The sequence below is a fragment of the Peromyscus leucopus genome, chromosome 19, assembly GCF_004664715.2.
Source record: "Peromyscus leucopus breed LL Stock chromosome 19, UCI_PerLeu_2.1, whole genome shotgun sequence".
NCBI lineage: Eukaryota > Metazoa > Chordata > Mammalia > Rodentia > Cricetidae > Peromyscus > Peromyscus leucopus.
In genome coordinates this window covers 46,693,225-46,720,743 of record NC_051079.1, presented here as the reverse complement: position 1 = coordinate 46,720,743, position 27,519 = coordinate 46,693,225, and the positions used below count along the sequence as shown (strand labels likewise).

The 27,519-nt window shown below is 38.4% G+C and overlaps 2 protein-coding genes across 2 annotated transcripts in view; one reads left to right on the top strand and one right to left on the bottom strand.

Moving 5' to 3' along the window:
• Positions 1-27,519, bottom strand: part of Chsy3 (chondroitin sulfate synthase 3) — a 228,128-nt gene that overhangs the window by 176,551 nt on the left and 24,058 nt on the right. The window lies entirely within an intron of this gene.
• On the top strand, positions 10,981-16,258 carry LOC114709729 (NACHT, LRR and PYD domains-containing protein 9B-like). The gene is given in 3 exon segments (XM_037197262.1): positions 10,981-11,049; positions 14,509-15,093; positions 15,095-16,258. Coding segments are annotated over 3 exon segments (1,818 nt in total).

The following is a 27,519-nucleotide window of genomic DNA, read 5'->3' as shown; positions in this document are numbered from 1 at the left end:
AGGCCTGGTGTGTGTGTGTGTGTGTGTGTGTGTGACTGTGTGTGTGTGTGTGACTGTGTGTGTGTGTGTGACTGTGTGTGTGTGTGACTGTGTGTGTGTGTGTGACTGTGTGTGTGTGTGTGTGACTGTGTGTGTGTGTGACTGTGTGTATGTGTGTGTGACTGTGTGTGTGTGACTGTGTGTGTGACTGTGTGTATGTGTGTGTGACTGTGTGTGTGTGACTGTGTGTGTGTGTGTGACTGTGTGTGTATGTGTGTGTGAAGTGGATCCTGGCTTGCTACATTTGCATAAGTTTTTATGTTTTGCTTTTTAGAAACAGAAACCTCAGTCCTTTCCTCCTTATCAGTTGGAAGGTTGTATGGGTGGGTCTTGCCCTGATGGTACTCCTCCCTCTATTTCATTTCAGAATAGGACTTTCTTTAGTCTTCTCATTTCTTTCAGCACTAAACTTCACCCCAACATTCAATTTCCTGGTACTCTTTTCCTCTTCAAACTGTACATTTTATATTTCCGGATACACGCCTTGATCTTTTTCAATCTAGACCTGCATAAGAGTATTAATCACCACACGACAGAGCCAATATTAGGCTCTTTTGAAACCTCCTCTGCCAAGGAAATGAATCCAATGCTCTTTAATATAACCTGCAGATTCTCAGGACAAGGGCAGAAATGAGCCACATTCTTTGTCAAAATATCACAGGAATGATCTCTAGGCCAGTTGCTAATATTGCTTCCCTCTGAGACCTCTTGACCTGGGCATCCCATAATCCACACTGTTCTTGGCACTACTGTCTTCTAAGCTCCTATTGGGATGGCCTGCAAAGCCATGGTGTTCAATTGTTTTCCTAGTCCAAATTCCCCAAATCTTTGACAGTCTTCCAAAGAACAGTATGGTCAGGCCTTTCACAGCAATGTCCCATTCCTGGCACCAACTTCTGCCTTAATTTCTAGTGCTGTGGTAAAACACCATAATTAATGCAACTTTAAGTGTTTAATTTGGGGAGTATGGCTTCAGTTGGTTAGAGTCCCAAGAGGCAAAGCAAAGTTATGGCAAGAGGAACAATTGCAAGCTCATATCTTGATCCAGAAGTTGTATGCAGAAAAAGTCATTGGGAGTAACATAAGCCTATTTTGGTTTTTCTTTTGTTTTGTTTTGCTTTTCAAGACAGGGTTTCTCTGTGTAACAGCCCTCGCTGTTTGGAACTTGGTTTGTAGACCAGGCTGGCCTCGAACTCACAGAGATCTGTCTGCCTCTCTCTTTTGGAACCTGAAAGCCCATCCAGTGACACACCTCCTCCAACAACCCCCTAATCCTTGCAAATAGTTCCACCAACTGGGGACTGAGTATTCAAATACACAAGGCACTCATCAATTAAGGCACTCATCAACAATTCTTCAGGTCATTCTCCCTGTGCAAGTGATACTAATCTGGACAGGCTGACATTAAAACTGTCTATGATGCATGATAAGCACTTTACCAACACAGCCATCTCCTCAGCCCAACAAAGCTATCCTTAGAGGCCTGTGTGATCACACATTTTATTTCTCTTAGTTCAAATCCCTTTATCACTGTTTCAGATCTTTTCTGCATTTATGTGTTGTGATTAGGAATTTAAGCATTCTCAACAACTTCAGGCCTGTCAGAAATACCCAATTTAAAAGGAGAAAGAAGGAAGGAAGCAATTACTCCTTGGTGTGTTTCTTGCATTAGCTGAAATTTCCATTGACTGTTTTCTGAAAACTCGTGTCTGTACCATTTATGGTGAAAAGCAGGACAGCTTTGCCACAGTCAACCAAACATTCCAAGTCATGTCACTCTGGGAAGAATTTCAACTAAGAGCATTCTGTGGAAAGTTTCTGCTGTTTGCTCATACCCACTAGTGGACACAGCATTTAGAGTGGTTCAAAAATATAAATTACAATGCGATAACACAGAACACTAGACACAAGTAATATAACTACAAAGGCGAACCTTTGCATGCTTTCCTGTCTCTACTAATATTTGGGAAAAGGTATTTATAAAATATTTCCTAAAAATGTGTTAAATAAATTAGAAAACTGTAAAAATTACCTGTCTTTAAAATAATGAAACAATTATTTTAAAAGAATTAGTTGGCATATGAAACAATCATCTTACTAAGACACCAGCAGTGCAATTTTTATTATTTGCAAAATCGTTGGCTTGTTTCATTGAGGGTTTTATTACTTTAAAGCAAATAAATACAATGAAAACTTGAGCTAGAGTTTTAAGACATCTTCAAAAATTTCTATTTTTTAATGTACTCACCAAATATTCAAATACTTTGTCTTCTCACTACAATTGTCTTTTTCAAATGAAATACAAGTAAAATATCTTTATAAAATCAAATATAAATGTCTTAATCCATTCTATAATAAAACTTATCCATGTTTGGATTTGTTTTCCTTAGCTGTTAAAAAACTTGCCAATTGATAAAATCCCAGCATTAAAGGCCATTTTAAAGTATACCAGGAAATAAATATTTTGAAGACATTGTTTTCACCATTTTATTACTTCTAGACAAAGACCTTCAAATAGATTTCAAACTTCCATATTTAAAAAAGTTCAAACTTCCATATTACTCAGCTGTAAAAAACAATGACATCATGAAATTTTCAGGCAAATGGATGGATCTAGAAAAAAATCATCCTGGGTGATGTAACCCAGACCCAGAAAGACAAACACAGTATTAAGTAATCATAAGTGGATACTAGATGTAAAACAAAGGATAACCAGACCACCACAATCCACAGTTTCAGAGAAGCTAGAACCTTCATCCAGTAACTGATGGAAGCAAATGCAGAGACCCACATCCAAGCACCAGATCAAGCTACAGGAGTCCAGTCAAAGAGAGGGAAGAGGGATTATAGGAGCAAGGAGAGTCAAGATCATGACAGGGAGACCCACAGAAACAGATGACCGAAACTTATGGGAGCACATGGACACTAGACCGACAGCTGGGGAGCCTGCATGGGAACCAAACTAGGACCTCTGCATGTCGGGGGGGGGGGCAGTTTTGTAGCCAGGTCTGTTTGTGGGCCCCCTGGCAGTTGGACCAGGATCTATCCCTAGTGCATGAGCTGGCTTTATGAAGCCCATTCCATGTGGTGGGATGTCTTGCTCTGTAGAAGAATATTTTAAGGTGTGTTACTTTTGTTTATGTTGCATTTGTTTAACTCTGTGAAGCTGTGTTATTGTGCCTGCCTAAAACACCTGATGGTCTAATAAAGAACTGGCCAATAGTAAAGCAGGAGAAAGGATAGGTGGGGCTGGCAGGCAGAGAGAATATATAGAGGGAGAAATCAGGAAAGAGAGAAAAGGAGAAAGAAGTAGTCAGAGAAGGAGGAGGACTCCAGGGGCCAGCCACTCAGCTAAACACAAAGGCAAAGGCTTCCTCTGGTCCCAATGCCAATGCTGGTAGTGCATGCAGAAGTTATCAACTGCAGCTTCCTCCCCAGGGATGGCTGCGGCAGGAGACTGCTTCCCTCCAGGAATTAGCTAAACTTGCCCCCTGATTCAACTGTATACCATAAACCCACCTCCTTATTCAGCTGCATATTACAAACCCACCTCCTCCATTCAGATGTATAAAATAAAATCACAGAGTTTCTGGGATGCAGTTGGTGCCCTCCCTCAGAGCAGGACAGCACACTTGATTCTAGTTTTTCTGCACATATGTCTATGTGACTCTCCTTTTTTCATTCCCACATCGCTCCAGTCAGATTTCCAGTACCAAGCCTCACAGGATGAGGCAGTCATGCTATGATCATTCGTTGTCAAAATGATTGTTTAAGACTAATAATTCACAGAATTAAGGAATTTCTAAGATTTGTACAATAGTTCCCAACTCTACCCAAAGCAGAGATACAATTAATGTTTGATAATTTGAAAATATGGTATCAGCCAAAATTGAAAGAGCTGTTACTACACTGAAAACATTCTAAAAAAAAAAAAAAAAAAAAGTGTAATAAAGAAAAGAAATACCAGCCGGGTAGTGTTGGTGCACGCCTTTCATCCCAGCATTCGGGAGGCAGAACCAGGCAGATCTCTGTGAGTTCGAGGCCAGCCTGGTCTACAGAGTGAGATCCAGGAAAGGTGCAAAGCTACACAGAGAAACCCTGTCTCAAGGGAAAAAAAAGAAAAAGAAAAAAAGAAAGAAAAGTACAACCCGTGCACCTTTAGCTGAATATTCAAATGAGTAATACTGAGGTCAAGTATTCCAGATGATATATATGTTGTTAGTTCTATCTATTAGCATTAAAAGTGACATACCACATTCTCACATGTAAATTTCTTAGCTATACTGGATTATAATAAACATAAATTTGATAAAAAAAAAAGGAGGTGATAGTATTTGTGTTCAATTTTCCCATAATATCGATATCATAACATGTAAGCCATAAACATAAACACAAACTCAACCCCAGAGACAGTTCTTGGAAAGGTGACAGAGGAGAAACATTTTGGACATATAAGCAGTATTCTGGCTCAGATAGCAAGTAACAGATTGCAACTGGAATTTGGTGATGAAGTCAACATGGGTTTAGTCAACTGGTCAATGTTGTTTACCTAGTCTTTAGGGGAAAGTTATCCAGGAAATGAACAAATATAAATAAAAATGAAAACAATCTTCAGGACAAGAGCCACATCTAACAATAACTAACAGTAGCATTCAACTCAGCACATGAAGAAAAATGTGGTAATTATCATAGGAGAGGGGGGAATTAATCTATGCTATGCAAATGTGAGCACATTCATTTGGAGTTTATCCAATAACACTTCATTAAAAGCTGGAACTTGAATGAAGAGCACATCTTTGCTCTGTTTAGCTAACAAACTTTAGTAACTAGTCATTTGTTTAGGCTAGCAGGAAAAAATATTGAATCCTGCACTGCATTCCTTCAGGGATTAATTTTTTGAAACTTCTGGCATTCAAAAAAATAATCTCACCCTCAAAGGAACTACTTCCTAAACAGAAAGCACCCAGCACATATTAACTGAGAGATTAAATGACATTATTTTGATTTGTCAAAAGATCACCAGCATCTATCTTTTCATTCACATTTTTTGCTCATCCTTTTTTTTTTTTAAAAAAAAGAGCAAATAAAAAAGAAAAGAATTACAATAGAAAAGAGAAATATAAGAATCAATTAAGTCTTATATGGAGAATAGGAATAAAGTTCTTATTGTATTCTAGGCCTTTGAGACAGATGCTTGAGGATCACATACTCTTGTTGTTAATGTTGTTACTGTTTACACGTTTTCTTTGTAGATTAGAAGTAATTGTCTCATTTGTTGATAATCAGAATGATTAGTTAATAAGAACTAGCAGTTAAGTGATACTTAATAAGTGACACTTTCAATCCACTCAGCTCCTTCTACAGAGTCCCAGGAAGATCTTCCTCCAGGAAAGAGCCCAAGAAGTAGGTCTAGTGGTCTAGCATTGGAGAAAATCCACACTGTATAATTAGATAGCCAAACAAGGCTTTCATTCAAAAAGAGCAAACAAGTAAATACCACCAAATATCTAAGCCACCATGAAGAAGAAACAGGAAGCACTGGTAATCCAGGACCGAGAAGAAAACTTAAACACACGAAGTATGAACCTTCAATACTTAAGAAAGGCATGGCTTCTGTAAAGGTAATTGGATGCTCGGAGGAAAAGCAATCGATAAACATTGAAATAGAAAATGAAAACATTATCAATGTTAAAATTACATAATGAAAGAAAGAAGCGAAAATTCATTATCTAAAAATTGTGTTTACAATGAAATAAATAGGAACCCTCCATGTTTAGATGTGATCATAAAGTTTCAGAACATCTACGATGAAGGGGAAAATCCAAGCCCTCCTGAGGGCCTGTAGTATGGGGGAAGCACAATTTCAAACAACCAGACTATCATTCACATTGTATAATAGAACATAGATGGAAAGAAAATAACTTCACATTCTGAGAAATTTATTATTAAGCTTGAAGTTCTCTGCTAAACAAAAGTGTTAATCAGGTATGTGAAAAGAACAAATATTTTTGTGGTTAGAACTGGGAAATATTAAATGAAATAATAACTTGGGCACTGAAAAACAGATACTACACTGAAGTCATAGTAAAGAACAGACTAGATACATGGTATGAGGGAACAATGGATGGAGAGAAAGTGGTTACAGCTGCATTTGAAGATTAGCTTCTAACGTTTTATAGGAAAGAGGAAAAGTTATGGCTGACAATAATTAACGACATATTTTAAATTGCTTTGTGCAGATGCAGCTGGATAGTCCCAATACACAACAGTGTCTTGTGTCTAAAGTGAGGCACATGCCCATTACCTGGATATGAACCTAGACTGCAAGTGGGTCCTATCTCATTTCTGTTGAATGTTTATTGAATAATAATCAAAGCAATTTTTTCTTCTGAAATGAAAGGTATATTTTAGACTTGTAAAAGTTCACTCATTTTACCTGCCATATAACTTTATGTTCAAATGTTTGACTATTTTTTAAAGGGAGAGAGGTACCAGGTAGCTAAAAATCCATGTAAATAAAAGTTATTTCATTTGAATTATAGTTCTAGAATCTAGCCACTTAATTTTGATCTAAGAAGACATAATACATAATTTTCAGTCATTCAAAATTGTTTTTTGCTAAAATTAAGAAGAAAAGTTTACAACAGATTTTTTTTTTTAAAAAAAAATGTAAATCAGAGAGAGGGCTGCGGCAGTAGATCAATGGAAGAGCACTTGCCTGTCTTTCTCAGAGTATAGGGTTCAATCCTTATACCACAAAAAAATGAGGGAAAAAAAAACAAAAGAAAGATTCCCCAAATGAGAAGTTCAACCAGGTAAAAGTCTGACTGTAAACTGAAGAAGGCACTTAGATCAAGAAATTAATTAGATGAGTATTAAGACGAGATTGAGACAATTACTCAAGTTAAACATTTATAAAGTGCTGTTCACTTAAACATTAAGCCCTGTCTTTCCAAATTTCTTACAACTGTACATTTTCTGAAGCATGGGCTTATCTAATACTGTGCAAATAAGCTTAGAATTCAATGTTCTACGATGTACTCTATGTAATTTGATACAGAATAATAGTACTACAGCTTATAAGTATGTCTGCATCCCCTCACATCCTGACAGTTTTAGGAGGCAGAATCTTTAAGAGACTTGTAGGTCACAGGGCTTACCCATCATAAATGAGCCAGTAGTGTTAGTGCCAGGGTGAGTTGGCTACTCTGTGACTGGGTCCTGATGAAAGCTTGAACTCAGCCCGATTTCCATCCTGTCCTGCATGCTCACTTGCTATCTACCATGTTCTGACTCACAGAGAAGGCCCTTCTCAGATATCAGGACTTCTTACCTTCACAAGCAGGTGCCAAAGACATTTCTATTGTTACAAGAAATCAAAGGATAGCATCCTAAAGCAGCGCCAATGCGTGATAATTGCACAGCAATGCTGCCCCGCACAGCCCCCCAGTACACAATGACACTTTTACTGAATTCATTAAGAACTGTAGATTCTTAGAGTGTGAGCAGCTCATCTGATATTTGGTTTCTAGCCATTTTTGCCATGTTAAAGTAATTTAAACTCCAAGATCATCCATAGTGAAGTGGATTCACTTCCCAGGGTTTGATGACCTAATGAAACAATATATCCCAAAAATCTAGCCCTGGACCCAGACTTTAGTAGACATTTGTTACTTTTCTTCTCTTCGTATCTTAGCATTTATCCTACCTTTATTGGTGTATCCAAGGAAACTACCACAGCATACCAAAGTCTCTTCCCAGAGGATGCAAAAGATATGTCACTATCAGAGCTAAAGTAGAAATAAAATGCTCTCTCAGGAAATAAGCTCAAAATACCCCATAAAAAGAAATTGCAGAATTTAAAGAATGAGGTGGGAATTTGCATTAAAAGCACCAGATGGAAAACACAACACATCAAATGTGACCAATGAGAGATTTTAAAGCATAAAGAGAAAAATGAGGATTATCACAAACACAAATTGCAAGCTGAGGATACATGATAGTTTTCAGAAAAGGTAAAAAAGTCATCAAGAAGATATGTAAATCTTCTGAAAGTTTGAAATAGTTTAAAACTTAAAGTCAGAATGCTTCTAACTGAGCTTTGTAAGCAAGCTGATAGTTATTTCAGTTATATGTTAATAAAAATAACACTCAATCTCCTGGTATTAAATGATCTCAAAATACATTTCAGGAGTCTTCATGACCCAATCATTCCTTATTAAATTTGGATTAAACTGTTGTTTCAACTGAATATTGGTCACTTCTCCTGTCAAGCCTACAGGACAAGGTCTCTGTTTATTGTTTTAAGGTAAGCATTCTTTCTATAGTTGCTCAAGAAAGATAGTCCAGACCCCACCTTTCTCCATTTTCACTCAAGCAATTGTTCTTTCTTAACAAACCCCAATTGCTTCATCTCCTTGCCTTTCTGCCTTTCACTGAATGTTACAGGATGGCATTGCCTGCACCATAGAGCATGTAAGTTTAAGCTTAGTATGTTGTACTCTATTTTCTTATATGGATGCCCCTTTCGGTACCAGATTGGTTGTATACCTATTCTGCATGTCTACCCAGTCCTTAGCAAATGTAGACGTGCCATGCAAAACAGTGCTAGCAAATGTAAAGCAGAAAATAGTTCAAAGCAAGTGGTGATGTATAGACAGTAATTACACTGTCAAGAGAGCCCTAAAAAGCAATCTCTTTTTGTGGGCACATCCATCAAGTGTGGCTGTGCCTTCTAAGCTGTGCTACAGCAGATTACACAAATTGAACCATCAGGGAGAAAGGTGTCTCACTGTTCCACTGTAAACATCTGAAAATCTTAGAAAGTTTGGAATTGAATACAGACATCAGTGAGTTTGAAATAGTATTCTGAGCATAACAAGTATATACTCTGTACAATTATCTTTGAGCAGTGACATACTTTAAAATTTTTCCCCAAATTTTTAAGGTCCTCCAACTTATCTGGACATCAACTAAATGCTATGGAATTGCTCTGCTTGCTGCTTATGCCCTTCCAATTGTTTCTCAAAGTTGTCCCCAGAGGGGAAACACTGCATGATAACACAATAAAACTGCATGTTTGAATTTTATATGAGATTTGAAAAAACTGGAGAAATATTAATGACAGGAGCCCTTCAGATATGGAAGAGAAATCTTTAACGCTGTAGTCGTTTCATTTGCCCTACTTTTTGAGTTAGTCTCATTAATTTATATAGACATTCTTCAGTTAAATACAGTTACACATTTGATAATCATGTTACTAAGCAATTAAAAGTATTACACAAAAGTGTTTGATATGTAATACAACTCACATTCAGTGTAAGATTAAATGCTCACATATTGCCATACTAATTTCAAATACAAACCATACTAACAAAATACAGAATCATTTTATTATAATTTACATGGCCATCTATAGTTATTTGTTTTGATTATAACTATGTTCTTGAGGCAGGATCCAAAACTCAGAGTAGCAAGACAAATATTGCAAGCCTTTCTCTATGCTAGGTCCTAGGGGTTTCATAGCCCAAGGCTTTTGTTTAAGTATTTAGTCCCTTCTCAGTTGATTATTCTGTATGGTAAAATACAGTGATCCCTTTTCATCCTTTTCCATATGTTATATCCAGTATTTTCAACATTAAATTTTGAAGAGAAATGCTGTCTTGGCATCTTTGCCATGGTACAGTTGACCATGCGTGTTTGGAATAACTTCTGTTATCCCCAGTCCACTGGTCTCTCGCCTGTATTTATGACTATTTCATAAAGTGTTGATTGACACAACTTTATAATAGAAATTTGTATTCGAGAAATGGCATGCTTGCAGTTTTGTTCTTCTTAAAACTGCATTAGCATCAGGATCATTTTTGGTTCTACGTGAATTTTTCTGTTTCTATGAAAAGTGTCACTGGGACTTTAGCAAGGAGTACATTAAATTCAGAATGTTTGGGGGTGAAATGGCTATTTTAACATAGTAACTCCCCAGGGCATGAGCACAGGGTCTCTCTCAGTTTACCATCTCTTCTTCGATGCCTTATATTTTCTAGAGGACAAGTCTACAAACCTCCCTGTCAGATCTATTCCTAACTATTATTTTCTATGTTTTTGTAGATGCAGTTGTTTTCTTAACCTCCTTTTCATATATATATATATATATATATATATATATATATATATATATATAATGCTAAAACTACTTAATTTACAACACATGTTCTAACAGGTTTCTATGTGGACTCTTAAGAGATGTTTACATACACAATCACACCATCTTCCTTTCTAACTTATTTATTATTTTATTTGCTTAATTGCTCTGACTAGAACTTTAAGAACTCATATGATTAAGTGCTGAGAAAATGAACATCCATTCCTACTGCTAACCTTAGAGGGAAAGTCTTCCTTTTTTTCAATCATTAATTATTATGTCAGCTGTCAGATATGGTCTTTAGTATGAGAAGGTAAACTGTCTTTATTTATGAGTTGCTGAGAGTGTTTATCATGAAAGTATGCTGCTTAGTTAAATGCTTTCCTTATCACTATTCATGGTAAATTTATCCTTCGTACCTAACTGCTATTACAGAATACAGCATTTATTGATTTGTGTGTATTAAACAATTTGCACTCCAGGAATAAATCCCATTTACTCTTCTTAATGTGCAACTAAATTTTGATTTTCAAATGTTTTGTTGCAGATTTTATCTATATTCATCGGACATACTGGTCTATGATTGTCCTCCTTATATTGTTCATATCTAGCTTTGGTATAGGTATAATGTTGACCACAAAACAGTGTGTTTGGGAGTATTTTTTTCTTCAGTATTTTGAAAGTGTCTGAGAAGACTTTAAATGTTTGGTAGAATGCACCAGAAAATCCTCTGACCCTTTGCTTTTCTTTGTTGGGAGAAATATTAGTCACTTTTCTTGTTGCTATGACCAAGTTTGACAATGACAGGAAGCAACTTAGAAGAGGAAGTATCCATTTTGCCTAACAAGTGGAAGACACAGCCTATCATGGTAAGGAAGTCGTGGCTGAGGAGCTTAAAGCTGTGGATCATACTATATTCACAAGCAGGAGGTAGAAAGAGACAGCTATTGGTATGTAGCTCAATCCTTTGTTCAGGACCTAAGCCAGGAAATGGTGTTGTTCACACTTCGAATGGGTTTTTCCATCAATTAACCTAATCTAAATGATCCCTCACAGCCATGCCCAATCTAACCTAATCTTGCCAGTCGCTCACACATATGCCCAGGGGCTTATCTCCAAGGTGGTTCTGAATCACAGAAAGTTATATTGTTACTAGAGAGATCATCATGAAAGGATTTGTTACTGGTTGTCTTAGCTGCTGTTCGATCACTGTGAAGAGATATCATGATCAAGGCAACTTACAGAAAAAAGCAATTAACTGGGGGCTCGCTTCCAGTTTCAGGGGGTGAGTCCATGATCATCATGGCAGGGAGTGTGGTGGCAGGCAGGGAGTTCTGACACTAGAACAGCAGTTTTTCAACTGATTCCAACTCACATCCTGATCCCAACCCACAGCAAAGAAAGACCAAGACTGGCTGTGTGGGTTTTTGAATTGTCGAAGCCCACCCCCAGTGACTCACCTCCTTCAAAAAGGTCACACTTTCTAATCTTTCCTAAATAGTCCAACATCTGGGAACCAAACGTTCAAATATATGAGCCTATGGGAGTCATTCTCATGCAAACCATGACATTGACAAAATCCCCATAGTAGTTACTGACCTCGGTTTTTGTTTCTTCATTGCTCAGACATGCTGGGTTTAGGAATGTTATCTAATTTGCTGGTATATATTTAACATTCTTTATTTTCTGTGACAATGGCTGCAGCTGTCTCCTGTTTTCTGAGTTTATTTATGGGAATCTTCTCTTTCTTCTCTAGGGCCTATTTACCAATGTTTATCACTTCAAAACACCAACTGTAGTACTAATCTTGCTTTTTGTGGTTGCTGTTTTGTTTATTTCTACTCTGACAGTTGTTATTTCCTTAATTTTAATAACTCTGGGCTTCTTGGTTGCCTCCCAGGGTTTGAGGGTGAGTCCCTATTGCTGAAGACACCACACACTTATGACACAACCTGAAAGCTTCCTTCCTGTGGTAGAACTTCCATAGTACCAGAAAATACTATGCAAGCTATCAACAGAGGGAAGCTACTAATAGTCCTAACTATCTGTAACACCTATGAAGCACAAGAATGACCAGCATGCCAGGCGGTGGTGGTGCATGTCTTTAATCCCAGCACTCAGGAGGCAGAGGCAGGAAGATCTCTGTGAGTTCAAGGCCAGCCTGGTCTACAGAATGAGTTCCAGGACAGCTCCAAAGCTACACAGAGAAACCCTGTCTCAAAAAACAAAACAAAACAAAAAAAGACCAACATGGCAATACTGTAAGAATGCAGTAAATGGCACTCACATATTGCCAAGAACCAACAGCCATCTCATTGGAAGTAAAGCCCACTCAACAGGAAGGAAATCATACCTGAAATTAGAAATCACCTTCCAAGACTAGTATGGTCATGGATTTTAGAAGAAAATCCACTACTACCACTATGATAGACTAGCCTTATCCCTTACTAAATTGTAAACCTTATGATTAGTGCAGCTACCACCCCTCATCAAAGAAGGTTCTCTTTACAGCAAATGGAGATCACCACAGAAATTTACCATTGGACACAATGCAAAGATCAAGAGATCATGGGGAACCCAGACCCAACAGATATATCCACATCACAACTCTTGCATCTATGGCTCAGGGAGCATCATGGAACAGGGGGAAGAAAGATTGTAAGAGGTAGGATACCAGAAGGTCTGCTGTGCATGGTTTTTCTTAGAAAGGGCTGCATAAACAAGACCTGAACAATAACAATATCAACAGACATGGTAATGGAGAAGGGGTTAAATGACCCAGGGTCACATGTCTGAACAGGCAACTGATGACTGCTGGGAGAGGAAGAGTTAGCCTCTCCCAGAGATGAGTCCCACTATTAGCTGTCCAGTCAATACAAAGTGGTCAGTCTGGAACCATATACACAAAAAACGACATAAATGAACTCAGCAAGTTGTGTATTTGTGCATACAAGTACATAATAAGAGTAATAAGGGAAGAAAAGGCCATCAAATTTTAAAATTGGGGGGGGCATGAGGAAGTCTTGAGTAGAGATTTGAGAGGGGCTGGAGGAAAGGGGAAAGTGGTTTAAATAATTTTAATTAAAATACATAAAAAGACAAAGAAAACTTAACTTTGGGGCTTACTTAGCTCTTCTTTTGGAACGAGTTGAGGTATAAAGTTGTTTCCTTTCTTTAGGCAGTCATAGCTATGGACTTCCTTCAGAGCTGTTCTTGATGCTTCAGTAAGATCTGGCATACTGTTTCTGTTTGTGTTTGTCTAAAGCTATCCAACTTCCCTGGAGATTACATCTTTAACTCATTGCTTGTTCAAAAGCCACTTATTTACAAATTTTACAGTCTCCCTTTCATTGCTGATTTCTTGATTCATACTTTTTGTATTGGGTAAAATATCTGCATGGTTTCAAAGTTGTTAAAAAATGAATTTTTGTGACCTAACATATTATCCATCATATAGAAGTTTCTAGATGTGCTTGAGAGGCATGTGTATGCTACTGTTGGATGGAACATTCTTCATGTGAAGTTTCTCACAGCAAAGGAAAATAATCAGTACAATGAAAATTTATCCCAAAGATATCTTGTTATTTAGCCTTATGAATGAAGAAAATCCTGTCATTGAGAGAGAGAGAGAGAGAGAGAGAGAGAGAGAGAGAGAGAGATGACCCAACTGTATAATCTCAGTTACATACAGAATCAAAAATTGTCACACTGATGGAAACAGTAGAAAGATAGCTACCATTTTTAGATAGTGGCCAAGTTATGGAGATGCTGATCAGGGTTAGAATCATCAGGTATGTGACTAATATGTTCTGGAGATATAATGTACAACATAGTGACTATACTTTAGATTACAACAAATTATCCAGGACTACTTAACTATTTCAACTTAAACAAAAAAGGTTGTGTGAATTTCTAAATGTGCTTACATGTTTTTTACATTTAAAAGATAGACCTTTAGGGTGCAGGGAGATGGGTGTGTGGATAAAGTGTTTGCAACACAAACATGAGGATTTGATTTTGGATCCCTACGCATTCATGGAAAAGTTGAACAGGGCAGGGTATGCCTGTAAAGCCAGAACTGGTGTGGGGACAGAGACAGGAGAAACTGATCTCTCAGGCATGCTAGCTACCTAGTCTAGCTATAAAGTGAGTTCCAGGTTCGTTGAAAAACCCTATCTCAAGAATTAAGGTGGGGAGTAACAAAGGAACACAACCCTAATGTGGATTCTGTCTTCGACATACAAAGGAACATACACCATACAAAAAAATTTAAATAATAAAAGCATATGATAAGGCTAGCATGGCTTCTTATTCTTCATTTTTCACAGTGGTCTTTGATAAGTACCAGCCCATGGGACCCTATCCAGACTGGGTGTTACTTGTACCATCCTACACTACAGTCATATTTCACTGCCCTGTTCTATTTCCTCAGACAAGATGAAGACACACCTCACCCTGTCATTGGAAGCCTGCCCCAACTTCTAAGAGAAGTTTATGATCATGGCCAAACCATATGGCTCCTGACAGGGATATTTGTGTTTGGAATTGCCACTGAAAAAGTCACCAACATACTGAAACCACACTTTGATTTTATACCATCCAAAGATATAAAACAGGAAATCCTCAAATGCTTTAGAAGTTTGAGTCAAGCAGAGTGCAGTGAGAAACTGATGAATACCCAGAGTTTGTTTGAGAGTCTACTTGACAACCAGGAAGAAAGCTTTGAAACAGAAGTGATGGATCTATTTGAAGAAATGACTGTTGATATTAGTAATGTTGATGCATTGTTGGTGGCTACACATGGTCTGCTGAAATCTCAAAAATTAAAGAAACTTCATCTGCATATACAACACAAAGTTTTTTCAGAAATCTATAACCCCGAAGACGGTGACTTAGAAGAATTTGAATACAACAAAAAAAAAGGCAATAAAATATTGGAGTATGTTGTGCAAAATTTTCCAGGACTTGCAGGTGTTGGATCTGGACTGCTGTAATTTCAATGAAACTGCCATTAGGCGTCTCTGTGACTCAATGTATCCATCTTCTAAAGATCCTCTGACTGCATTTAAGCTTCAAAGCTTGTCGTGTCCCTTCATGACTAACTTTGGAGATGGTGCATTATTTCACACGATTCTTCTACTACCTCACCTGAAATCCGTGAACCTATATGGCACCAATCTCTCCAATGACGCGGTTGAGAATATGTGCTCTGTGCTGAAATGCCCAGCATGCAGAGTGGAGGAGCTACTGTTGGGGAAATGTGACATCTCAAGTGAGGCTTGTGGCATGATTGCTACTTCTCTAACCTACTGCAAGGTGAAACATCTCTCGTTGGTTGAAAATCCCTTGAAGAACAAAGGAGTGATGTTACTGTGTGAAATCCTGAAGCATCCAAGCTGTGTCCTGGAGACACTGATGTTGTCACGTTGCTGTCTCAACTTCAATGCCTGTTGCCATCTCTATGAAGTCCTGTTGTGCAACAAATACCTCTCTCTTCTTGACCTGAGTTCAAATGTCCTGGAAGATTTTGGAGTGAACATTCTGTGTGAAGCTTTGAAGGACCCAAAGTGCACCCTTCAGGAGTTATGGTTGTCTAGTTGCTTTCTCACTTCAAACTGCTGTGGGGGCATCTCTGCTGTCCTTACTAGCAATAAAAATCTAAAGACCCTGAAACTGGGCAAGAATAACATAGAAGACGCGGGCATCAAGCAGTTATGTGAGGCTCTGAGGAATCCTAATTGTAAACTGCAGTGTCTTGGGTTAGACATGAATGACTTCAAAACTGACTGCTGTGCAGACCTTGCCTCAGCTCTCACCACGTGCAAAACACTGACTAGCCTGAACCTCGACTGGATAACCTTCGACCACGATGGGCTGCAGCTGCTGTGTGAGGCTTTGAGTCACAAAAGTTGTAATTTGAAGGTGCTGGGACTGGACAAATCTGCATTGACTAAGGAGTCACAGATGCTACTGCAAGCTGTGGAAACGAAGGGAAAACTGGATATCTTACATTGTCCCTGGGTCAAAGAGGAAAGCGAGAGGAGGGGTGTCCGTCTGGTATGGAACAGCACGAACTGATCTTGAAACAACAGCCTTTCCTTCGTCATATTCCTCCTGTGTACCCTGTCCCAAGTTGCACACCTGGTACTGGTAGCTGATTCCAGGGTTGTTCTTTCACAGTATCCTGCCCCCATCCGTCTTTATACTCCCCCTCACCATTTTGCAATATTTAGATAACAAATACATTCAATAAACTCTGAGCATGTTTGAAAACATAAAAAAAAAAAAAGCATATGATAGTTTTTAAGTTCTTAATTCTTTAACTGTAAATTTTAAATTGATACAAATTTGCACAGTAATTCTTTACAGAGAAATCCTCTAGGAAACATGATTACTTTCACAATTCCCTAATCTGATCTCAAAATTCTTCTCTAGGAAGCAGCTATAAAATGAGAAAGTTTGCTAAAAATGTCTACTTTTCCTAAATCCACTCATACCTCTATACCCAAAGACTATCAAACACAGGTAGTGAATCAAACAGGAATATTCATAAAGGTAAGAAATCCAGGCTGGTCCCTCATTGTACTTGAGCTCATCAATCTGCTCTCCTCTGATGCTATTCAAGTCATGCTAAGAGTGGGAAGACTGTTAAAAATAAGCCTGTGGTTAGAATAATATCTTTATAGGTTCATGTCTCTCAAAGTCATGGATTTTTTTTCCTGAGAAAAATCAGAAGTAGATTCTACACAAAAGAAAAGAAACAAAGGGAAGGGGAAGGGAAGAAGGGCTGTACTAGTTGAAAATTTTACTAAAAGAGAGAGAGAGAGAGAGAGAGAGAGAGAGAGAGAGAGAGAGAGAGAGAGAGAGAGAGAACCAAAGACACTACAAATGCTAGGGAAGTGGTAGCCATCACAACATAGTTGTTTTTATTTTTCTTAAAAAGAGGAAAATTTTAATAAAAAACAAACTTTTAGCTATGATGTCATCCACAGTTTTATACTAAATACTGTGGAAAGCAAAGCAGGAATGCAAAGTCCCAACTGCATCTGCCCATGTCACCTCCCCATACTGTCAAAAGCAAAACACCCACTAGTCTGTTCCCCCCTTCCCTTCTGTGTCCTTCCAGAGAGAAGTTTCTTACATGTCTCCTATCATGGAAGAGAAGGCACATATGCTCACAGACTACCTTAAGTGAGTGTAATTTCTGAAAATTGAGCCATGCTTCAGGTTAAAATCTCCAAGTCTCATAAATTAAGAAATGGATAGTATTCCTTATAGTTTTGTTTGGTTTGTTTTGACTTGTTTTTCCTTTTCAAAACTTCAGGAAAAGGTGACAATTGAGAAAATAGTGGTGTGCTCATTCTACAAGCTTTTTTTGTTTTTGTTTTTGTTTTTGTTTTTGTTTTGTTTTGTTTTTGTGTGCTCAAACCAACTGGCAAAGAACAGAATAGCAATTTTTAATTTATATATTTTTTCTAAATTCACGTGCATTTTGTATTTTCTACATTTTCAACACTACTCTTGCCCAAGGGTCATTCAACATCTTTCTTTCATGAAGTCCTAGGGCAGCTGCTCACTGTGGGTAGAGAATGACAGACTTTGACTATTGAAATAATACAGTCCTTAAACTGGCATCAGTTTTACTAATGAGAAAGGATATAACACAGTGGTTGTCAACATGTGGGTCACAACCCCTTGGGGGTCAAACAACCCTTACACAGGAGTTGCATAAGACCATCATAAAACACAGATGTTTACATTATGATTAATAATCATAGCAAAATTACAGTTATGAAGAAGCAATGAAAATAATTTTATGGTTGGGGGTCAACAGAACTGTATTAAAGGAGAAGGTTGAGAACCACTGCTCTAACACACAGGTTTATATTATTTTAATTTACAATGTAATTAATTCTGGTCAACAAAATTTTTTAAAACAATGCATTTTCTTGCAGAGAATATTAGTGTAGCATGACTTTATTTGACATAATCACTTACCAAAGAAATGACAAAATAGGCCACACACTTTTTCAATTTCATTTTGTCTTTAACTGACATGAACATGTTACCTATTTATAAGATATAGTGTGCTGTCTCAACTCATATAGATACTATGTAATAATCAAATCATGGAATTGAACATTTCTGTGATGAGAACACTGAGAATCCTCTAAATCACTTTGAAATAGCCACTATACTGTTAACTATGATCAGCTGCCCATGCCATAGGACAACAAAAACAACCTCCCAGGTAATGATGATATGTTCACTCTCATATTAGCCTCTAACTGCCACCCTCCCTTGCTCCATGCAAATCATTTGTAATCTAAAAACCATGTTCTGGACTAAAATACAAATGTGGACATCATGAAAGCTATGAAGAAAGAAGACTGTTACTTCATATTCTAGTTTGCTTTCTGTTGCTGTGATAAATACAGTGACCAGTTATAATGGCAATTAGCAAGGCAATTACACGTAATTTATCTGGTAATTAAAACAGGTTTATTTTAGGGGTCAGCTACAGGATCTGGGAAGAGATGAGATGCAGTCCAGTGTAGTTCTCTGGTGAACTCTGAATTGGTCTGCAGTCCAGCCTACAGGTCCATAAAGAGCCAAGAGAGCAATCACATACACATCTCGGGTCTTAAGGGGTCTCGTCTCGGCCACGCCACAGGGGCAGGTCATAGGCAGGTGTATCAGTTGCATGCTGCCACACTAGGGGCAGTGTTCCAAGGTGAAAGTTGGAACAGCTACCGACTACAACCAGTCCAACTAGGGGAGGAATGGGCTTCTTTGACTTACAAGTTATAGTCCCTCATGAAGGGAAGCCAAGGCAGGAACCTAGATGTAGGAACTAAAGCAGAGGTCAAAGGTAAATGTTACTTTTCACTTGCTTTGTAATACAACCGCAGCCCACCTGCCTTGATTTGGCACTGCCTAAAGTGGGCGGAGCCCTCCTGTGACAATTAACAATCAAGGAAATGCCCCACAGACAGGCCAAACTGATAGATGCAGCTTTTCACTTGGGGTTTTCTCTTCCCAAGCGTGTCAAGTTAACAAACCAAGTTAGTTAACACATTTCATATATTTACCTATTCGTATCAATCTCTTGCTCTATAAGAAGAGGCATCACTGTTGAACAACACTTTTTTTTTTTTTTTTTTTTTGGTTTTTCGAGACAGGGTTTCTCTGCATAGCTTTGCACCTTTCCTGGAGCTCACTTGGTAGCCCAGGCTGGCCTCGAACTCACAGAGATCCGCCTGGCTCTGCCTCCCGAGTGCTAGGATTAAAGGCGTGTGCCACCACCGCCCAGCAAACAACACTTTCAAAGGGAGAGAAACAACAGAACATGAAACTTTCGTCTTTAGGGAACAAGAATTGTCTTCATATAATGGTTTTAAAAGGAAATTGACCTAAAAATGATATCAGGGTAGGACAGGATGGAATACATGTTTAATCCCAACACTTGGGAGGCAGAAGCAGGTAGATCTCTGTAAGTTCAAAGCCAGACTGATCTACATAGCTAGTTGCAGGCCAGCCAGGGTTACATAGTAACAGCTTGCCTCAAAAAAATGAATAAAAATAAATTATAAAAAATACAGTAAATAATTACAGACAAATGATGTAGTCAAAAGTTCAAGCTGTTAAATTCATTGTCTTGAATTTAACTTGAATTTAGCTAGTGACTTGAAGCCTTATAGCTTTATGCCCCTCTACTTAGCAATGTTTCTGGGGATTTTTTTTTTATGCTCAAGGACCATTTTATTAGATTTTGAAAGCCCGGAGCAGCAAGATAGCAAGTTGTAAATGTGGACTGCTACCAGAAGAGGATGATCGAGAAGAGAAAGAAAAGGCCATGTGGTTTGAGTTAAGCTGGCATGGAGGTTAGCCACAAGGCAGACAAGCAGTCACATGATGAGGAAAAAAGAGTACCAGACCAGAAAAGGAATATTTAGGCCCTGGCCAGCATCCAAAAGAAAGACAGAAGAGAAAAAAATGGGGGGAAATGTTAAACCTTTCTGAGTCTTGACTCAGATCAACAGAGCCTTGTAGTGGCCCTGTATCAACCACACAGAGGGCAGGAATTCTGAGAAGAAAAGTCCATTGTCTCATTAAAGGCATCATTATTCTTCATCTCTCCTTAGCAAGGTTTATGTGGGTCCACTTTCCTGAGGACTAAGACGTTGGCCAGGTGACTGAGCTGCTGAGCGCAATTAACTCTTAGGAAAGAGAACGGTGGTAGGTCTCCACTCAGAAGTAGGTCCCATTCTTTACTGTACCCTCCCCACTTGGAAGCCATAACTCTAAAAATTATAGCATTGTGTTATGAATAGAACCTGTCTTCCCCATGTAAGTCCAGATATAAGACATCATGAACTTGGTATAATTCCACACTGCAGCATCTAACTGCAGTCGAAAGACAAAGGCCCACTACTGTTTTCAAAGGATGGTTAAATTTATTCTCTGTGTGTTTAGAAGCCAGATAGGATAGTAAACATGCTTGAAAGCTGGTTCTGGGCTCATCACTCTCCAGTCCATCCTTAGAGGCCAGAGGAAATGAGGAGGAGTCCAGCAGCCCGATGCCCCTATGAGCCTTTTACAAGATTCTAATGGGCTTGGACTTCTGATGCTTTTAAAGTAACCTCTCTTCTGGCATCATCTGGTGCTCTGCCTGGGATGGTACTGTTAACAACTCTTGCCTTTATGTCTTCCTCACCTCTATCCAGGCACCAGTCAAAGACTTTCTTTCTTCCCTACACTCAGCTGTCAGACAAATGGAAACACTGATACACATTTGGGATCCCCCAATTTGCTGCACTGGAGGGTCACCCCAACTGCCAAACCTGACAGCTCTAGGGGCCTGATAAATCCATGTCCCCATTCACTCAATGACAGTTAGAGTTACCTGTTCAAAGGGAGAATGGTGAGAAGAAGGGATAGAAACTGGTTAGGTAAAGACTCAGGGAAGGAACCCCAAAAAGCAGTTATAGAACTGTCTTTGGTCCTCTGGTAGTTAGTGCCAGGAAGGATCTCTGGGTTCATATCTCCTCCTGAAAAAGCAACTGTCTGGAGGCGATACAGGATGGTGTGACTAAACCTATAGTCCACGCTTTGACCCACTCTAGTGTCATAGAAACTTAGAAGGCCATCATGACACTCCTTTTTAAGAAAACTACAATTGAGTCATTAGCAGTCTGGAACAACCAGTATCTTCCTTTCCTCAATTCCCAATAAACTACCATGGGTGTTCACATGGGTTAAAAAGAAAGCAAACTGACCTCTAGGTCAGAGTTAGTGACCTTTCTTTGGGTTAATATTAAACGACAATGTTCCCAAGAGCTACAAGAGATGTTGTAGACTCACAGCTGAAGCCCAGTAAACAAGAGAGCACCATGAATTATCACTTTCAGAGAGCACTAGTATGTTTGATAAGCTCCACTGAAGACCTACCACCAGAGAATAGGAGGGACAGGAAAGAGTGAAGGGACATTGACAAAAGTACCCTTCCTGCAATCTTCAAACCTGTGGGTCCCTCAGATTGGCACAATTTACTGGGAACTTATCTAATCTGGGGAGATGTCTAATTAATGCCTTCTAATTTTTATGACAATGTTTAACAATTAACCATAAGAATTTCAAAAACCCATCTTTATCAGACTTTGAAATGAGAAAAAGAAATTATCATAGCCTTATATCACAAAATTTAATAAAGTATCAAAAGTTATATATTTAATTCATGGATATGCATATATATGTATATATATATATATAACTCCAATTATGTGTGTATATATGTATTTAAAAAGGTAAATATATATCATTGTGTCTATATATATAAATATATGTGCTGTATGCATAAATATACTCTCCTTAAGGATAATAAATGTATATATACTTTACAATATATGCATAGAATCTACATATACATTGTTTATAACACATATATACACACACATTCACAGACATAAGATGATGAATGTACTATTTTTTAGTAACAATGAAAACCTAAAAATGGCATTTACAAAAAGAGGAAGGTCAAATTTATGTGATTTTTCTGAAGGATAAAAAGCATAGTCTTACATTCAGCAGTGTATGATTTCATTTTAGACATATTTTAAAGGTTATCATAATGTTGAAAAGTTGTATTTTTAGAAACAAATCTTATTATGATATCTAATGACATAATTTTGTTAATCACCTCATGGGGCAAACATTAATTTCATATTCATATCTAAATCACCATTACAATTGCTCAGAGTGAGTTCAGTTAATGAGGACCAAATGAAGGCCCAACACATCTTAAATAATTTGATGATCAGAAGTCAACTTCACACTGTAGTAAACAAGGAATTCACATTGCCTTTGAAAAGATGACTAGATGCTCTAATCACTTTAGATTCCCTACAGTTTGTACACAGGCAGGGCATGGAGGGCACAACAACAGGATCCTATTCTGCCACTTGGTCAGCAAGTAGGACTCTAAACTGCAAAGGGGAATTTTGAAAAATTCTACCCAAGAACTCTTTCAATAACGTTTGAGCCTGATTTGCATATCCATTAATTAGAATCTAAGATCGCGTATCCAGTTCACAAGTCTCCAACAGCTCCGTCAAGTCAGATAACGTAACAGTCCCCAGTGAATGGTGATGTCTCCCACTGTACGGAACTGAAGAGTCAGGACTGAGGATGCATTTGATGTTTATACTTCAGTCTTCAGGCTCTAAGTTTTTATCTCTTCATGAGGCAACACTTATGAAAAGATTTGCTGCTAACTGATAGGACAGGCTCTGTGGGTAAAAGCTTTGAGCACGTTTACTCTCAACCCGTCAAGTTAAAACCTGGGAAGATTATTCACGTTTTAAAATAAACTTTGTCTCATTGAAACACAGTTCACTTCCTTGCATAAAGTCAGGGTGTCATCCATCCAATAAGACTTTCTATACTCTAACTTTTCATTTAGTAAAAAAACCCCACAATGATTTGTGGCTTTTAATCTAAAAAACGATCTGTTATAACCTACTAAAAAAGCAAGTAGCCATCTTGGTTTGTAAACAAAAATACTATCTTTTAATATCAAATATTATTTGGCGAACAAAAAAAATCAAAATAACTTTAGATTCTTTTTCTTATTGTGCACAGCAGTGTTTTTGTGTAAAATAATGCGTGGATAAAACAAAAGGATATATATTCATTGACATTTTAAAAATTTGGAACCTTAAAAAGTCACGGTTTAAGAAAAACTTATTTTAGAATATTTTTGAGGAAAATACAGTATAAATATTTGAAAGTGAAAATTCTTGAGCACACATTGTTGAATTCAGCCTGCTGTTAATTATGACTGGGGCACAGCCTTCAAGGACAGTTAGGATGAGATTGGGAAGGGGGAAAAGCTAGAGAGAGGAAGAGGGGAGAGAGGAATTCAAGAGGTTCATTTGGCGTTTTGAAAATGAGTGAGATATTGACCTGCATCCCCCTTTGAGCTCAGAAACAGGGAGGCGAGGGGAAGAGAGGGAGAGAATCCCAAATGAAGGGACGTGTTTCTTCATGTGGGAGGGAAACAATGACTTTGTGGATGATATGTGAAGGACTCTCTGTACAAATGGGGACGAAAATGATTTCAGACGAAGGTAAGAAGGTTAAGGAAACCAGAGCATTACCAAAACAAAACATCCCATTGGGAAGAGGAATAAGCTATGGACAGAGTACAGGGCATGGGGACAAAGTGAACTTTAAGCTGTGAGTCAGACATAAATATTCCTGGATGGTCATTGTTCATTCTTCATTATTTTATTTGAAAAATGCTCATCTTAGGTCTGCCATAGAACAATAAATGGAAAGTAGTGGTCTGCTGACAGCGTTACTTATTGCTCGGGTATAGAAATCTCACCTGACAGAGCACGTCAGACCCACCCATTCAGGCACTACTAATAGTAACACAGGGAAGCAAAAGCAGTGTTAACAGTTTCCTGGTAGCGGGGGTGACCACAGAGGTGGCTACTTTGGGCTTCTGAGAGTAGCCTAGCAGTGGTAACTGAAGGCTGGTGGGTGTTCAGTAGCAGAAACAATACTGAACTAGATGTGAGCTGCAACCTAATCCTGGATCCTGTCCTGGCAACTGGTATTCACCCTTGTTCTTGAGCCGCAAAGCATTCATGAGCTGCTCCAAGATCCTTGATTGAATCAGTCTCATTCTGTGCATATCACCCAGAGGTGGTCCTTTTGCTTTCAACCAAGAATCCAAACTTACATGCTGTGTGAAAAACACAAAGCTACTATGGAAGAACAATAGAGAGAACAAAAGGCCAATTAAGGCAATTTAATTCTCTGGATGGAAGCCTGACTCAGAAGTCTTATTTTGTTTTCACATCTAATGACCATTACAAGGTCCACGTAAGGCTCCTACTTTTTTTTAAAATAAGTATTTTTTTTTTAAAAAAATTATTATTAAGAAATTTTCTATTCATTTTATATATCAACCACAGACCTTTTCTCTTCCCTCTTCCTGCCCCTCAGCCTTCCCCCTCTACTCTCCCCCCATTCCCACTCCTCCAAGGCAAGGTCGCCCACGGGCAGTCAGCAGAGCCTGGTACATTCAGCTGAGGCAGGTCCAAGCTCTTCCCACTGCATCAAGGCTGTGCAAGGCGTCACACTTTAGGCACCAGGCTCCACAAAGCCCGCTCATACACCAGGGACGGATCCCAATCCCCCTGCCTGGAGGCCCAGCAAACAGTTCAAGCTAAACAACTGTCTCGAGGATCCAGAATGTGGTATAGGCTAAGTAAAGCAGGAGAGTATACCCACTTAAGCCCTAAGCACAAAATTCTTGGTTTTCATTTTTCCATGTTTTTTTTTCTTCCTTCTTATCAGTCAGTTCCACTTGGAAATAATTTCTTGCAGGTAGCTACATGTTATTTTTGATGTAGGTGAATGAACTGGAAAATGCAAACTGTGTCAAATGAATACTTTGGCACAATGGTAAAGTGCCGAGAACCAACTTTTCAATTGAATGAGACAGCATTCACAAGACAGACGCCGATCTTTTATTTCAGACAAGATAACAAACATTCTGAGATATGGTTATAGAATTACTCTGATTTAGAAGCACATGATAAATATTCAGCCCCCCCCCCCCCAAAATTCAGGAAAAACTTCTCTGTACTTCATAACTCATATATGGCTTTCTGTGATAACTAGAAGAATTAGATACTCTCACATTTATAGTTAGAAATCAGTTATGTAAATAGCAAGGAGACTTCTTAAGCCAGTTGTGGTACACATGCCAATAATCTCAGAGGTTAAGGCTGTGGGATCCTGAGCTGAGACCAGACTGGGTTGGATATTGAGGTCTAGGCAAGTCTGGACTACACAGAGAGATCTTGTCTATAATGCAAACAAGTTGAGTAAGGTGTACACTCAAAACAAAATAGGTTGGAGGTCAAAGAGAAGACTCAGTGGGGAAAAGCACTTGTAACAGAATCGTGACAACCTAACTTTGACCCCTAGACCCCACATGAAGGTCAAAGGAGATAACCAACAACATGAAATTGTTCTCTGACCCCCCCCCACACACATACATACATGCCTCAGCAAGAATGCATGTGTGTGCACACAGATACACACAAGAATAAATATTTTAAATGTCATAAAAATTACATAGTAAATGTGAATTTAAATCAGTAAATTAAAATATTATAACAATAATACAAAACAATGCCTGCACTGGAGAAAAGGTGGCCAACAGAATCGTGTTTCTCTTTAGGAAAGATCCATTTCTTCGTATACTAGTTAAATTGTCTTTTTTTTTGGTTTTGGTTTTTTCGAGAGAGGGTTTCTCTGTGTAGTTTTGTGCCTTTCCTGGAACTTGCTTTGGAGACCAGGCTGGCCTCGAACTCACAGAGATCCGCCTGCCTCTGCTTCCCGAGTGCTGGGATTAAAGGCTTGCGCCACCACTGTCCAGCAAATTGTCTTTTTAATAGTTGTTCTTCCTTTTATATCCCAGCTTTCAGTGTGATTCACTTAATATGAAGGCCTCATTCATAATATGAGGAAAATTTCTGTCTAATTTTGAAGTGCTCACTTTAAACTAAGTATTCTTAAGATATCTCTGTTCAATTAGCAGTTCTATCTAATGCCAGAACTGGGCCTTTTAGACAGCCCATCTCAAATAAACCTCCTATGCTGCTGACAAAAATTTCCTACCCATCTTCTGAAACCTGAAATTACTCCTCCAGAATGTTCCCTAAATACTGCCTCGGTTATTTCCCTGAAAGGCTATTGTATTCAGAGAACTCACTATTGCACAGAATCCTACGTCATCTCCAGCATCAAACTCAAACAGATAGATACACCTACAATGCAACCACTATACCTCAGGCTCAAGAAAAATCACAAAAGAGAAAATGGAAAGATTTCAAGAGGCACAGGACCAGGATGCCTGCTTCTTCTACATGATAGGGAAGCTGCAGCGTAAAAATCTCAACAATATGGCTATCTAAACAAGATATGCATAATGACAAAGCCAGTTTGACATGCCAACATGGATGAGGGGAATTTCACAAAACCTCATCCCTAGATGAAGAACTATAGACAATTAGTTTCTGGGAGAAGGAGGATCAGTTCTCTCCAGGGATGAGCCCCCTGGTAGATTATCCAGTCCCAAGCCATAAATGCATATACATATAAGCAACATGAAATGGAATCAGTAGAAAATATGTTTATGTATGCTTAAGTATATTTATGTAAAAATAATAAAGGAGAGGTCATCAGTTTGAAAAGGGGCACCTGAGAGATGTTGGAGTGAGAAAAGGGGGAGGGTGGAAATGACATAGAGTGTTTGTGTATGAAAATCCCAAAAAATAAAATAAATAAATAAATAAATTGAAAAAAATAAACAGAAAACAAAAGAGTTACAAGGCTAGGGAGGAGGCTGAACTGATAAAGTGGTTGCCATGCAAGCTTGGCGATATCAATTTGATCCCCAGTACTCCAGACTTTTTTAAAAAATAAAATCCAATGTAATCCCAGTGCTGAGGAGGCAGAGATGGGCAGATCCCAGTTGGCCCAGGAGTCTAGGCAAATAGGTGAGCTCCATGTTTGGGGAGAGATCCTGTCTCAAAACTGCAATAGAGGGTGACTGAGAAAGGCATCTACCATTGACCTTTGGCCTCCAATGTGCATATACATGGACACATATGCATGTGCACTTGTACACATACACACACACACACACACACACACACACACACACATTGGGGGCAGGAGAGGAATTAACAGTTGGTATCCAAAAGTTCCAAAACTAATACTTTTTAAAAGAATTAAATTGTTAGCCGGGCGGTGGT